This window comes from Hippocampus guttulatus, chromosome 10 (genome assembly GCF_054856545.1).
Source record: "Hippocampus guttulatus isolate MCC_2025c chromosome 10, RoL_Hgut_1.0, whole genome shotgun sequence".
Lineage (NCBI taxonomy): Eukaryota > Metazoa > Chordata > Actinopteri > Syngnathiformes > Syngnathidae > Hippocampus > Hippocampus guttulatus.
In genome coordinates, this window is record NC_141270.1 from 2,193,265 (window position 1) to 2,206,260 (window position 12,996).

Sequence of the window (12,996 nt, forward strand, 5' to 3'; positions counted from 1 at the left end):
ATTGCTGAATAATGTCCATTCTGTGTCTTCTTGATGGTTCAACATGCATTTTTTAAATTATTTTAAAAAACAGCCCCAAGACGAAGAAATTTAGAAGGAAATTCCCAAAAGTCAACAATCAAAGCAAACCCATCACGATCGGTGTTAATAGTTTTGCTCGACAGCATGGCAGATGATGAAAAAGAGGCAAATTGAGATGTCACAAATCTGTAAAAATTCAGAATGATCCACTTGCAGACATTTTCCCCCTACGTTGGCGGCTGACAAAATAAGAACGTGTTTTTGTAGTTACACACATTAAGAGCCGGCACAGACCAGAGACTCAACTCCTACAAATACTGTAGTTTCACTACTATTTAGCAACAATGTTGAAGTATCCATACACACAACAGCATTTCAGTGAAATAGATAACTTCCAAACATGAGCAATAATCATACATGCAACCGAATAAGATCACAAAATGAAAGCTCTGCGTCATGATATTTGAGAGACACGTTGATACAGTTAACTTACGTTGATTGTACGTTTACACAGCAAGGACACAGCAGGAGTACCTTTAGAGGTGCTAACAGGCTAATGTGCATTAAGCGGCAGTGGATGAAAAAAAAAATGACTTACCACCTTGTGCTAATGACGCCAAAGGTCTGCGTGAGCTTGCTGGAAGAGTCTGTCGTTGAGGCCGGTCCTAATTTGTTCACCTTTTAGACGCACCAGCTAGTTTCTTCCGAACGAGGTGATGCTAATGCTAGTGACAGTTTGAGCCTCATCACAGCTGTTTTGACTGGGTTTTTTTTTGTCATTAAAAAAAAAGGGGGGGGGGGAATTATATTCAGTTCTGCTCCTGGTGTGCGTGTAAAACTATTTTGCATAGCGATCATATCATCGCACGTAGCGGAGGGACGTAAGGGGAGTCCAAGGCTCACTGTTAGTGTGGTCGTTGGTTCGATCCCCGGTGAACCCTCAGTTGCTCCTGATGCTGCGTCATTAGTAGGTGACTTTGAGAAAAATGCCAAGCGGTATATAACTGACAGCTCATTTACCACAAATATCTTATTTGAGGGGGGGGGGGGGTCGAAAATGGATCATTTTTAAAAAATTCCACAAATGTTAAGTGTAAGTAAGTTAAGTAAGTCATTTCAATGTCCCCAGTAACCAGTGGGTCTTTTAATTAGGTGACTTTTTTTGCTTTTGGATTGGCGAAAGTGACTTTGGGTTTTGGGGTTCTAGCGCCACCTGGAGCATGGGGCGTTTGAAAATGCATTCTGCTTTGTCAGTCTGCTGCCAGTGATGACCAAGTGATTTTTCGTTCGGGTTTGGTTCCCTCTGCTTTCCGCATCAAAAGCAGAGCCAGGGTGTTGTTTCTCCGTGGAATCCTTTCCAGCCCCCCCCCCCCCCCCCACCGCAATCAGGAATAAAACTCATGCAGGTTCATGGGGAGTTCAGTGCGAGGCGGCGGCGTGAAGTAGACATCTCTGTGAGCGCAGAAATGATATCTGTGCTTGCATACAACAATGGCGGAGGAGAACCGCCAACGATTCCGAGTTGCCGAAAACGTGCGACGCGCTGGTCAAAACGAAGGACGTCGCAAACAAAAGAGACGCCCGCGCGCCCGTCATACCAATAATGTGCTCAGGGAATTTCAAAGCCGCTTCTTTAATAGACTGCTTACAGGTGGGGATGACGGGCCACTTCATCAGGCCTTCTGTCTGGCATGTAGGCCAAAATGAAGAATAGAATAGAATTGAATTGTGAAGCTGTCGTCGTTACATGAATCACTGACTGCTTCTAATTAGTCTGAGAAACTCCTACCTGATATCCCGCCAAAGAGAATGTTGACAGTGAGCTTAACAAGATATTTTGAACTCTAATTTCACTTGACAGACTTTTCACTGAAAGTTATATTATTTTAATCAAGCATGATCATTTTCAATGTATTATACTCAAACATACCGGCACTGTCTAAATAAAGGTCTCTCTGCCCGAACTAAACACCTTTAGCCTTCTGGAAGTAAAACCTCCAACAACTGTTTATGAGGACACTTCACGCGTGACATTGTACAGTAAAATTTCTCACATGATGAGTTTGTTGACATTTAAATGTGTTCATGAAAACATCTAATAAAATCTTTTTCCCCCTTACAGAAGAGCAAGAACCTCTTCTGAAAGCTGTTTTTTTTTTTGCAGGTAAGGCGACATATTTACGGATTGAAGCGTGGAACTGCCAATGTGGAGTAAAGAATTTTGACTGGCAAATATTAATACATGTTGGCTAAATGTAATTTTCCCATAATGCCTTGGGGTATTGACCTGCACAAACGCGAGTCAATTCCTGTAGCATTACGTTAGCATGTAGCATTTAGCCAACAAGAACGTTTGAACGTATTTTATTTGTATTTCATTCAGAGATTCTTTCGTATTCCACTAGAAGGAGCTCATGAGCCACACTTTGAGACTCGTTGCTGTCAAGGAATGAAATGTGATTTTTATTCCCCCTCCCACGTCTTTGTCTCTTTCCACCATAGGGGAGGACCGCCAGGATCCAAGCGACGGACCAGTCGTGTGCCATCATGCTTAAACAAAAAGAATGAAAAAAAAATCAATGCAATCTCTCTCCCTCTCTGGGACATGGAGAGCAGCCATGTCATCTTTCCATCATCGTCGTCGTCTCTCGGCCCAGCCCGGGCGACGAGCGAGCCAGGACCGATCTGTTCGTCTGTCGTCCTCCAGCCGTTGAATCGGAATGCTCCTCCCGTTCTCTCCTCCTCTTACAGTCACTGACATTAGAAAGGAAAAAGAAAAAAAAGAGGCATCGCGGGACTGGGGAGAATATTGACAAACTTAGTGAGATGCAAAAATAAATAAATAAATAAAACAAACAAAAAAAAAGGCCAATTCCGGTTTTGTTCCGGTGCTTTCAGTCCTCCCTGCTGGATCGGAAGCCTTTTTCACTTCCGGCGAAAACAAATGATGTCAGAGCGAGGAAAAAGGGAAAATAAAGTCAAATTAACACACACATAGAAAATAAATCAGTTTCAAATGATAAGTCTAGCCAATGTCATTGCTTGACATGACGATGACGTCAGAGACTTTGTCACGCTATGGAAAAATTGTTGTGCAGAATGAATATATAATATATATCTATACACACACACACACACACCTATATTACTATGATTGTTTATTGTGAATTTATTTATTTATTCCTTGCATTCTTTTATTGCACTCCAATAATCGGCACATAATTGGTTTCCACTGCACTTGTAAAAGTTTACATCCAAAACTAGAGGAGGATACTTTGTCTGCTGTCTTGTGTAAAACATAACTACATTTTCTTCCCCTCTCTGCGTTTATTTTTATACCATATTTAAAGACACTTTGACTTACTTGTATGATTAAAGTTGGCCCTCTGTCTGTTCCTGTGGCTCGTGTGTGTGTGGGGGGGGGGGGCAGGGGGGGTGCTCCTCAATCGGCCATCGTGCAGGATGGGCTTTTAACCACTAGAGGGGGCTAGGTTATTTCCTACAGAAGTGAAGAAAAAATGGAAGGATGAAAGGAAGAAGAGGGCTTCTCAAGGCACGACAGTGGAATGTCTGAGCAAGATTAGTCATGCAAATATTTTCACTCAGTATTGTTTTAGTATCATTTTTAGTCTGTTTTTTTCTTTTTAATTTGACTCTAAAAAATCCAGATCTGGTTCATGTTTTTTCCTCCATTTTTTAAGGAAAGTGGTGGGGGGGGGGGGGGGTCTTTTTCCATTTCCAGAGTGGCTTGTTTTTTTTCTCTTTTTCACATTTTGCCCATAATTTATTTCTTTTTGTTTTTCTCAATTTTTTTGAGCATTAAAAAAAATCCCCTTTTCCGTTTTTTTTTTGTTTCTAGTTTCTTCATTGTATTTTTTCAAAGCAAGTTATATTTGAACTATAGTTTGTATTTTGTTTACATGTTTTACTCCTTTTGTATTTAGTTCTTGGTTTCCTGGTTTGCCTTTATTCACTTTTCTTTTATTCACATTTTTTAGTGTCTCCAGTTGGTCCAGACTGCTGCTGCTCGCCTCTTGACTGGTACTCGTAAGAGGGAGCACATCACTCCTACTCTGGCATCCCGTCACTCGTTCCCTGTACATTTCATCTGAACACTCATTTTGATTCATTGGCTTTTGACTCAGCATGAGACTTGTTTTTTAGCTTTACTGTTTTTGACATTTCTACGGTCTTCATTAATAATTTGTTTGTTGTTGTATTCATTATTTTTGCTCCATGTACAGTGCTCTGTGGTTTTACAGTGCGGTGGTTATTCTTAAGTGCTCTATAAATACAGCTGAGTACTTCACACACAATTTAACATTTAAGCTCCGTATAATATCTTCCGGCGACAAGAGTCAAACTATGACGCATCATCTAGACGACATATACACAACTAAAGCGTGGCTCAAGAAAAAAAAAAAAGATTATGATTAAAAGCTGTCATCCTTTATCAGGGGCAAGTACCATGAGTCACCCGCACACACAAATAAAAGAAGGAGTGAAGGCTGCCTGAATCACACAATGAGCAGGGCCAATAGGAAAAAAGCCTCCCATTCGTGAGGAGGGAAGGGGCTGGTGGTGATTCAAAGTAAGTCGAAAGGATTTACAGTCAGTGGAACACTCTCACAGTCTCACGACACACACACACACAAACACACACACCCTCACACTGAGATCCGTGAGATGGTTTGACTGCAAGAGCTGGAGCCGCTCTCTTGAACCTTCATCCGGGAGACATCAGCACACCGACCCAAGAGATGACCACAATATGACTGACTCCTCATCGTTTTCAAGAATTTGACCCTCCAAGAAGAGGGTGTGTGTGTGTGTGTGTGTGTGTGTTTGCCTTGGGGATCCTTACGGACTTTGTCGTCATGGAAACCGGAGTCTGGAAGCGGACACGAGGACCACTGAAGGTGGAATGACCTGCGCAGACCGCATCCTTTGACACCTTCCTGCGACGCCGAGAGGTACCGCTCACTTTACACACGCTTCAGCGCTTGAACGCATCACAGGCAGCCACCAATCGTGATTTCGATTAAATTAGAGTTGAAATAATACGCACACGGATCCATTCAGCGGTCGTCAAATTCGAGTCTGTGATGTTAACTTGAGATTTGATGCAGAAAATGGCCGTTTTTAATGGGAAAAATCAGGTTGAGATTCTGAAATGGAATGATAAAGAAAAGTCATTTATTTAGAAAAAACCCCCCAAACAAAACTGATTTTTTTTTTAAAACTTTGATGGAAAAAGACATTTCCAGAGTCCAGATTTCTGTATTTCTTTGAGAGTAAACTGATTTCAGAATCCGAATAAGGAAGCTGGAGTACTTTTCTGTTTGTTTGCATCGGGGTGGTGGGGGAGTGTTGTGAATGCCCCCCCCCCCACCCACTCGGGTGGATGCCTGGGGCTCCCTCCGGGCTCCCCTTCCGCCCCGTTGCCCCCCCCCCCCCACCCCCTCCATTTGGACGCCACTGCAATTAGACAAAAACAAAAAACAAGAAATGGATTAGTCCATTTCTTACAAACTAGTCACTTCAACAATTTTTCGACAGAAATGGATTTTCTGTAAGGCGAAACATTTTACAGATGACTTTTAGAAGCGAACAGCGTTGCAGAGGTCGTGAAATTTTAGCCCTAAACTGTGGGGGGATCCAATCTGAAATTCAATGTCAGACCTGCTTCCAGTGAGCAGGACATAACTCCAAAAGCAGCGTGTAATCGGAGCATCTGTACTTCTTGAGGAAGCCAACGTGGGCCGTTTGACTCCCACTGGCGGCCCACCCAGAGTCCAAATCTCCCAACTTGAAGGTACCTTGCATAAAAGCGTCCCGTAAAATAACAGTCATTAGTGGCCGCAGATCGCTGGGAATTAGCGTTGCCGGGTTGCGATGACAGTACGCCTCGGTGAGATTAGGAGCGAAACGCGGAACGGCTCGCGCCGTGTTTTCCGCTCGCGTCTTGCTCCAATTCGTGCGTGCGGCGAACGCTCGGAGCGTTGCGCCTTCTGATCCGTCTTACCGCCGCGGCGACTGCACCACCTTGTACGGTCTGCGCCGACGTTGAAAGAGGATTTAGCCGCCGCGCTGACACATTACGCTTTCTTAGGCGGCACACGAGTCCTTTTACGAAACGATAAAGACTTTCAAACTGCCGTTTGATGGAAGCTTTGACACGCATGAGGTGAAGGGAGGCCCTCAAAGATCTTCAAATTGCTGCGTTTTGGGAAAATTCAGCTCCTGAAGCCTGTTTCGCGGCGCAACGTGAAATTTGGTAGGCGTGTCAATCATGGGTAGAGCCACCAAAAAGTTGGAAGAAGTCTACCATTTTGGTTTAAAAGCAAACATTATAGGACCCAAAAAGTGGGCTTGGTGCTTCCCGGTGGGGATGGTTTTTGGAAAACTCAGTCCCTGTTGCTAGTTTAAATTAGCCATTAGCAGGTCCATCAAGAAGGCATAACTGAAAAGACACAGCAAGTCTGCCATTTTGGTTGAAAAGCAGACCTCAAAAAATGGGGTTGGTGGTGCCCCGGTGGAATTTGTTTTTGGAAAAGGCAACCCCTGAAGCTAGCCCTTAAATTAGCCACATGAAATCAGTAGCCCCACTGAAAAACTCAAGAATGCATCACTGAAAAGACACAGAGAGTGTGCCATTTTGGTTTAAAGCAAAACATTTTAGGGTTATTTTTGCCATTTCCAGGTGTCCACAAAAATCACTTTGAAAATTTGAAGCACTGGATAGGTGAGCAAAGATAAATTGCGAAATATTTTAGTTTTTGTCGTTGCGCTCATTTCATGCCCCAAACTAGCTATTTTCGCCCTTGCGCGTAGAGAGAGTATTCGATTCAAATTTAATGTGAACCGGATACGAAACTGATAGGCGCACACTCGTGCCAACATTCATCGTACAGGTTCAAGGTGAGTGCCGGCAAATTCTTCCACATCGATCTCATCCAAGCGTCCGTTTTTCACGCGCGCGCATCGGGCTGCAAACTGTTCCGAGCGAGCCAGACGCCGGCGTCCAAACTGTCCGAATGAATCAAGCAGGCATTGATTGAGTAATTAGCTTCATCAATGAAATGACATTAAACGCAATCAAATCGGGAAACGTTTACGTTTGTGGCTTTTGGACAAGCGCCAACGTAAAGCGAGCTTCAAAAGCGTCATTTAAGTGGCCCCGTCTTGATTGAACACTCGAAACCGAGAAGTATCTCTAATTGGCCCGTCATTCACTCGTAAAGCGTTCCATTTGGCCGCCGAGGCGGAGGCGTTTTCTCGCTAGCTCGAGTCGGTACTTTACAGGGGGGGAAAAAGCTCAATATCTGCGAGTCATTATCAAGATGGATTGTGGTGACAAACGGGCTGCCCAAACGGCGTGGAGCAACCTCCCGGCGACGCGAGCGTTTTGACACATTGACGCAGCCGAGCGGACCCCACCTCTCTCTTCCTCGGACAAAAAAAACAAAAAACAAAAACATTCATCCATCCATCCCAAACGTTTATGGGCCGACAGCCGAGGGAAGTTTGGCTAAATCCACCAAACGCAGATCGTGACACGCTTCCTCTTTGTCGAAGTGAAAGAAGAACATCGGTTTCTCCGCGCGCGAGCGCGGTCATGCGCGTGAGCGCGAGTTCAACGTGGCTCTCCGATAATTGAACGCACTTTGCGGCGCGTGTGTTGGAGGCGCTGCGATAATTGAGACATCGGGTTCTGTTTGTTTTAGGTTTCCTTTGCGAACGGGTCGCGACAATGTCGTTTATGACAGCGCCTTTTGAAAAGATCTCGCCCGGGCTTTTGAAAAGGGGAGCCATTAGCGCACGCCGATGCTATTTCAAGTGCCGCGGTGGAAAATAAAACGCAGCAAAGCCTAATGGCTGTTCTTTCTCTGGTATTTGGTTCTGGTATTTGTAATTTCATTAGAGGCCTGAATTTTGGAAGCAAGGTCTGCCACACTTCAGTGAAGCATGTCCCCCAAAGAATTTGCGGTCGCGCTTGCAGTCGCGGAGATGTTTACGTGGGCGATATTAGTCTGAAGCAGACGGAGAGTTCGGCTACGCTCGGGTTTTTCGACCACAGTCTCCTTCCGCCGGCGGGATCCTGGAATGATTAGTGCGAGCGTCAGGCGGAGTGACAGAGTGGGGAATGTCACGGGGTTGGGGGGGGGGGGCAAAAATTAAAAACACAAAGTTGTGGGGAGAGACCCCAAACCTCAAGACCTCTCCGTCCCCCTTCCTACTGTCTCCATACTCAGACCACTAATCGCCACACCTCAGCAGCCCCCCTCCCTCTGCAAAGCCTCAAATCCCTCAAGTGAAGCCTCAGACTGTCCAACCGCAGGATTGATGAGGAGCGCTTGTCAGGACTGGCACTATCAGACCCATTTTTTTTTTTGGGGGGGGCGGAGACAGGAAGCTGGGCTGCAGACTCCAGGGGCCATCTGTCATCTCCTGCATACACGGTCGGCCCGATCATCGCTTTGGCAACTCCGAGGCTTTTGGGGAGTTGGACTTTGAAGGGCGGGGAACACGGTGGTTGAGCGGTTAGCATCGCTAAATAGCGGTTAGCATTGCTAAATAGCAGCAAGAAGCTTCTGGTTTGGAACCTGCGACGTTTTACATGCCATTCCGACAGCTCACTCCTGCTAACGGGGTTTCCTCTTACTAAGTCCAACAAACACAGTTCACCGAAAAGGTTAAGCGCGGGCCGGATAACGGCTAAAAAGCTGCACGGATGAGAGTCGGAAGGTCCTCGATGTTTTAGATATCTCCCTCCTCCAGCATACCTGATTTGAATGATCAGATCACCCGCAAGCTCTGGGAAGCCAGATAGCGATCCTGATCGTTTGAATGATCAGGTGCGTTGGAGGAGGGAGACAGACTGACGCGCTCGGTGTTGGAAGCACGGATCACAAGCTTTGGTTTGAGCTCTAACTACCTTTGCAGGCTCACACGGTACCGTAGAAACATCAGATTTTAAACTCGAAATGCCTGACCTGAATGTTCATTCATTCATCCATTTTCCGATCCGCTTTATACTCACAAGGGTCGCGGGGGGTGCTGGAGTCTCTTCCAGCCTTCGGGCAGGAGGCGAGGGACACCCTGAACCGGTTGCCAGCCAATTGCACGGCGCACAGAGATGAACAACCATCTGCGCTCACACTCGCACCTCGGGACAATTTCGAGTGTTCGATCGGCCTGCCGTGCATGTTTTTGGAAAACAGAATACCCGGAGAAAACCCACGCAGGCCCGGGGAGAACATGCAAACTGCACACAGGGAGGCCAGTACTGGGATTGAACCCGGTACCTCTGCATTGTGAGGTCCATGTGCTAACCACTAGACCACCGGGGACGCCCTGACCTGAATGTTTCCCTCCAAATTGCTTATGATACGATACCGCAAACTAGAGCCCCTAAACGCTTTCATTTCAACCTCACCTTACATTACCCTGAAAAATAACTAGCAAGTACTTTTATTACCATTATGACCACTGTACTATAAAGGCCAAAACAATAGCGCAAAAATCGAAGCAGAAGGGAGAAATGGCTGCCGACATTGAACACGACAACAAATGTCGCCGAGAAGCGGTCGCTCGACGACACGGCCGCCTCGATATCGGGATCACAAAGCAGCACCACAAAGAGTGGAAACCCAAAGCGGATTACCGTCAAGTCGTTTGTTCCGGGTCAGGGTGAGTCGCGGGTCGCAGAGAGGAAGTCGGAGACGTTTGCCGAGCAAAAGAAGGAAGACTCAATCGAAGCGCACGATGGCCTTGAGGCGCTTTGGTTCTTTGTTGGTCCTTTTCAGGAACATCTGCTCAAAAGATGCTTGAGTGATGGTCAAAAATGTGCTGGCGCAAAACACTGACAGCGTGCACGCTGGCAGACGAGGGATCAATTCTCCCTTTATGACGTGAGGACGATACAGAAGACAATCGCAGAGGCGGCAGGTCATTCTCAGTGCAGATTTCAAACAAGAGTATATCAGCAAAGAGAATAAAATGAGAACGGGGTACTTGCCTGGGAGGGTTTGGGGTGGTGGTGGGGGCGGGGGTGCAACGGGGGTCCAGTCTTCCTCCCCTAATGGCATGCAGATGGGCCTGTCCAATGCCGGTTTACATATTTGCGGCATAGTTCATGACTAAAGCAAACAAATTATTACCAATTATTTTGCCCGGCGACTCGACCAAAAATCAACTTCCCCTTCTCGTTATGCGTGTCTAAGTGCATCATTTGATTGGAGGGTTTTGTTTATTTTGTGAAGGGTTGCATAACAGAGGAAAAACTCAATACAGGGAACCCCAACTATTTGCGGGAGATTGGGATCAAGTCCTGCTGCAAAAAGCAAAAACACAAGAAACTGAGGTCTCCCACAAAAATCTTTCGAATTGCCTGTATTGCCACAGAATGAACAATGAACCCCCCCTACAAAAAAAAGCTTTGACATACTTGTTTTTTTTTCATAATATGGCTGGTACTGCAAGCTCAAACTCGAACTTCCGCTTCTAAGTAGGAAAAATGTTTTTCTTTTTAGTTTAAAATGACTTACCTTCAGTAGAACCCCATGTCACATTGTGGTCAAAGGTACAATCCTGGTTGGTATTTGCGCCTTTTGGTGCTGTAAACAGTCTTGCTTCGCCAGATGCTGCACGCTAAACTAGCAAGCTAGCTGTGTCTCCTTGTCGCCGCGTGAGGCAGCAGCAGTATGTATAAATGTGTGCGTTTTATCAGTGAGCGATAGCTGCGTCACAGCGTGGTCGGGTATAACAACGGAACTGATTCTCTTGCGTTAACTGCAATGTGACAATCAATCGGATTATCTGCTCATATTCCGCCCAAATGCTTCCAAACTCTTTGGCTGGCGCTTCGCAGTGCAGATGGACATGCTACGAAAAACAAGTTTTTTGAAGGCGAAGAAACGTACGGTTATGCGATGGCCGATTCAATCGCCCGACCCGCGTTTGTATTTTACTTGCTGAAAGCAAAGCGGAAGGGAAAATTTTATGGACAGAAAAGATTTATGGACCTGACTGTATCGAGGATTGATGGGGTATACAAGTGGAGATACACACATACAAGGTGTGTGAGAAAGGTTCCTGGACTGGTGTCACAAAGACATATTTCAAATCCAAAGTACAAACCAAGCCTTTCCCGTCAAAATAATATTCCTGATGTCCACTTCTGGAAGGATTCTTCAAGCATCCACTGTCGTATCGGCCAAGGTGAAGTCATCCACATATTCCAAACGGTTCCCCCTGATAACTCCCTTGAGGTGAGGGGGTCGGGGGGATGCATCACATAAAGCCCAGCTGGGTGAGGAGTGACAGCCAGGAAGTGTCAGATGCTCAGGCCATCGCGCTCGCACAACTTGCCGCTTGTCACACAGTGAACCAATCAAAACACGCTGGGTCTTGTCGCTTGGCGGTCTGGCCCACACCGAAGGGGAAACTCATCGCTTGGATTTTAGCATGTGGTGAGACGAATAGCCGACTTTGTGATTAGCGGGCCACAAATAGGCGCCGATTGACTGCAGAAGTAACGACAAGCCAATGCTGACAAATTCATTTCAGCAAGGCCAGAACGTAAAAGGTGGTTAAGCGTGAGCGGGTGGGATGAATCTTTTCCGATCACGCGATAACAGATGTTTTGCATTTTCTTCCTAACGCACCATCGCTCGTCTCTGTCCGATTTTAGAATGCTGTGGAGAATAACCATCGCGGTCATATTGGCTGGAGCGCTCTGCATCACGGCAGAAAGCAAAAAGTCCCGGCCGCAGGGCTACATCCCGTCGCCGTACAAGACCAAAGCCAACCTGTCCTCCGAGCGTCACCAGCAGCTCCTGCAGCCCAAGCCCGAGGTGCTGTCGTCCAGCCGCGAGGCCTTGGTGGTGACCGAGCGCCGCTACCTGCGCAGGGACTGGTGCAAGACCCAACCCCTGCGCCAGACCATCAGCGAGGAAGGTTGCCGGAGCCGCACGGTGGTCAACCGCTTCTGCTACGGCCAGTGCAACTCCTTCTACATCCCCCGGCACATGGGGCCCAGCCACAATCGAGGACAAGGAAGGAAAGGCCACAATAAGGCCCAGGAGCCCTTTCAGTCGTGCTCCTTCTGCCGGCCGCACCGCGTCACGCAGCTCACCGTGCAGCTGGATTGCCCCGACCTGCAGCCCCCCTTCCGGCACCGCAAAGTGCAGAGGGTCAAACAGTGTCGCTGCATGTCGGTGGACGTGAGCGGCCACGGAAAGCTGTGAAGACCCTTGGCGAAAACTCGCAAATGATGCGCCCCCCCCCCCCCTCCAAAAAAAAAGCGCCCGTCTCTTTGCTTGGAACTCAATGAAACGCAGAAGAAGACACTGATTCAGTCACAGACTCGAGGACGTGTTAAGAGACTGTTACGTTTTGATGTGGGCCTGATATTTTCCTTTGTTGCCAGGGGGAAAGAGTCCAAAAGCTAAATGACTTACTGGACCCAAACTGTGAAAGGGTGTTTACCGGTAGGAGATGATCAGAATCCGTCTCGTTCTCTTAAATCCATTCGGTGTTCTTAGCGATGCACAATCGGTTGTCTAAAGGCAACGCAATAAAGACTTTGGCCTGTTTGGACACACGCACACACATATACAGTATCCTACAAAAAGAACAATAAAAACCCACAATACTGCTCAACATGTTCTCACAAGAATTTAGGAGGAAATCATACAAAAACTACAAATGGACTACAAATATGGTGGACATGCTACGATGCATCACCCACTCTTTGGTAAAGTTCTGCATTAACATCGATGAAAATGTTTCAAAGTCAACCCCCCCCCCCCCCCACCCGAAAAATCCCCAAATGGCCATTTTCTATCGAGAAAAGCGCATTTGTTCTTGTACAAAATTCATGTGAGAACAGGCTGTACTGCTGCATGTGTATTTCAAATGCGATGCAATATATCATACAATATAAACATGTTAAGTGTGCATATGTGAAAA

The 12,996-nt window shown here is 46.5% G+C and overlaps 2 protein-coding genes across 4 annotated transcripts in view; both read left to right on the forward strand.

Annotated features, from left to right (window-relative positions):
- rgs7a (regulator of G protein signaling 7a) overlaps nt 1-3,416 on the forward strand; it is a 41,760-nt gene extending 38,344 nt beyond the window's left edge. For 2 of the 3 annotated variants that reach the window (XM_086121512.1, XM_086121513.1), the window contains exon 17: nt 2,524-3,416. In XM_086121512.1, coding sequence (XP_085977638.1) covers nt 2,524-2,589 — 66 coding nt within the window. In that variant the 3' untranslated portion in view covers nt 2,590-3,416. Of the gene's footprint in view, nt 1-2,143; nt 2,186-2,523 lie in introns of all 3 variants that reach the window. The other variant, XM_086121514.1, reaches the window with a different exon arrangement.
- A 1,211-nt stretch (nt 3,417-4,627) lies between these two features.
- On the forward strand, nt 4,628-12,985 carry grem2a (gremlin 2, DAN family BMP antagonist a). The gene is made up of 2 exons (XM_086122247.1): nt 4,628-4,994; nt 11,717-12,985. Exon 2 carries the CDS (start codon nt 11,718-11,720, stop codon nt 12,270-12,272), a length of 555 nt encoding a protein of 184 aa, XP_085978373.1. The 5' UTR covers nt 4,628-4,994; nt 11,717; the 3' UTR covers nt 12,273-12,985.
- Nucleotides 12,986-12,996: the final 11 nt, after the last annotated feature.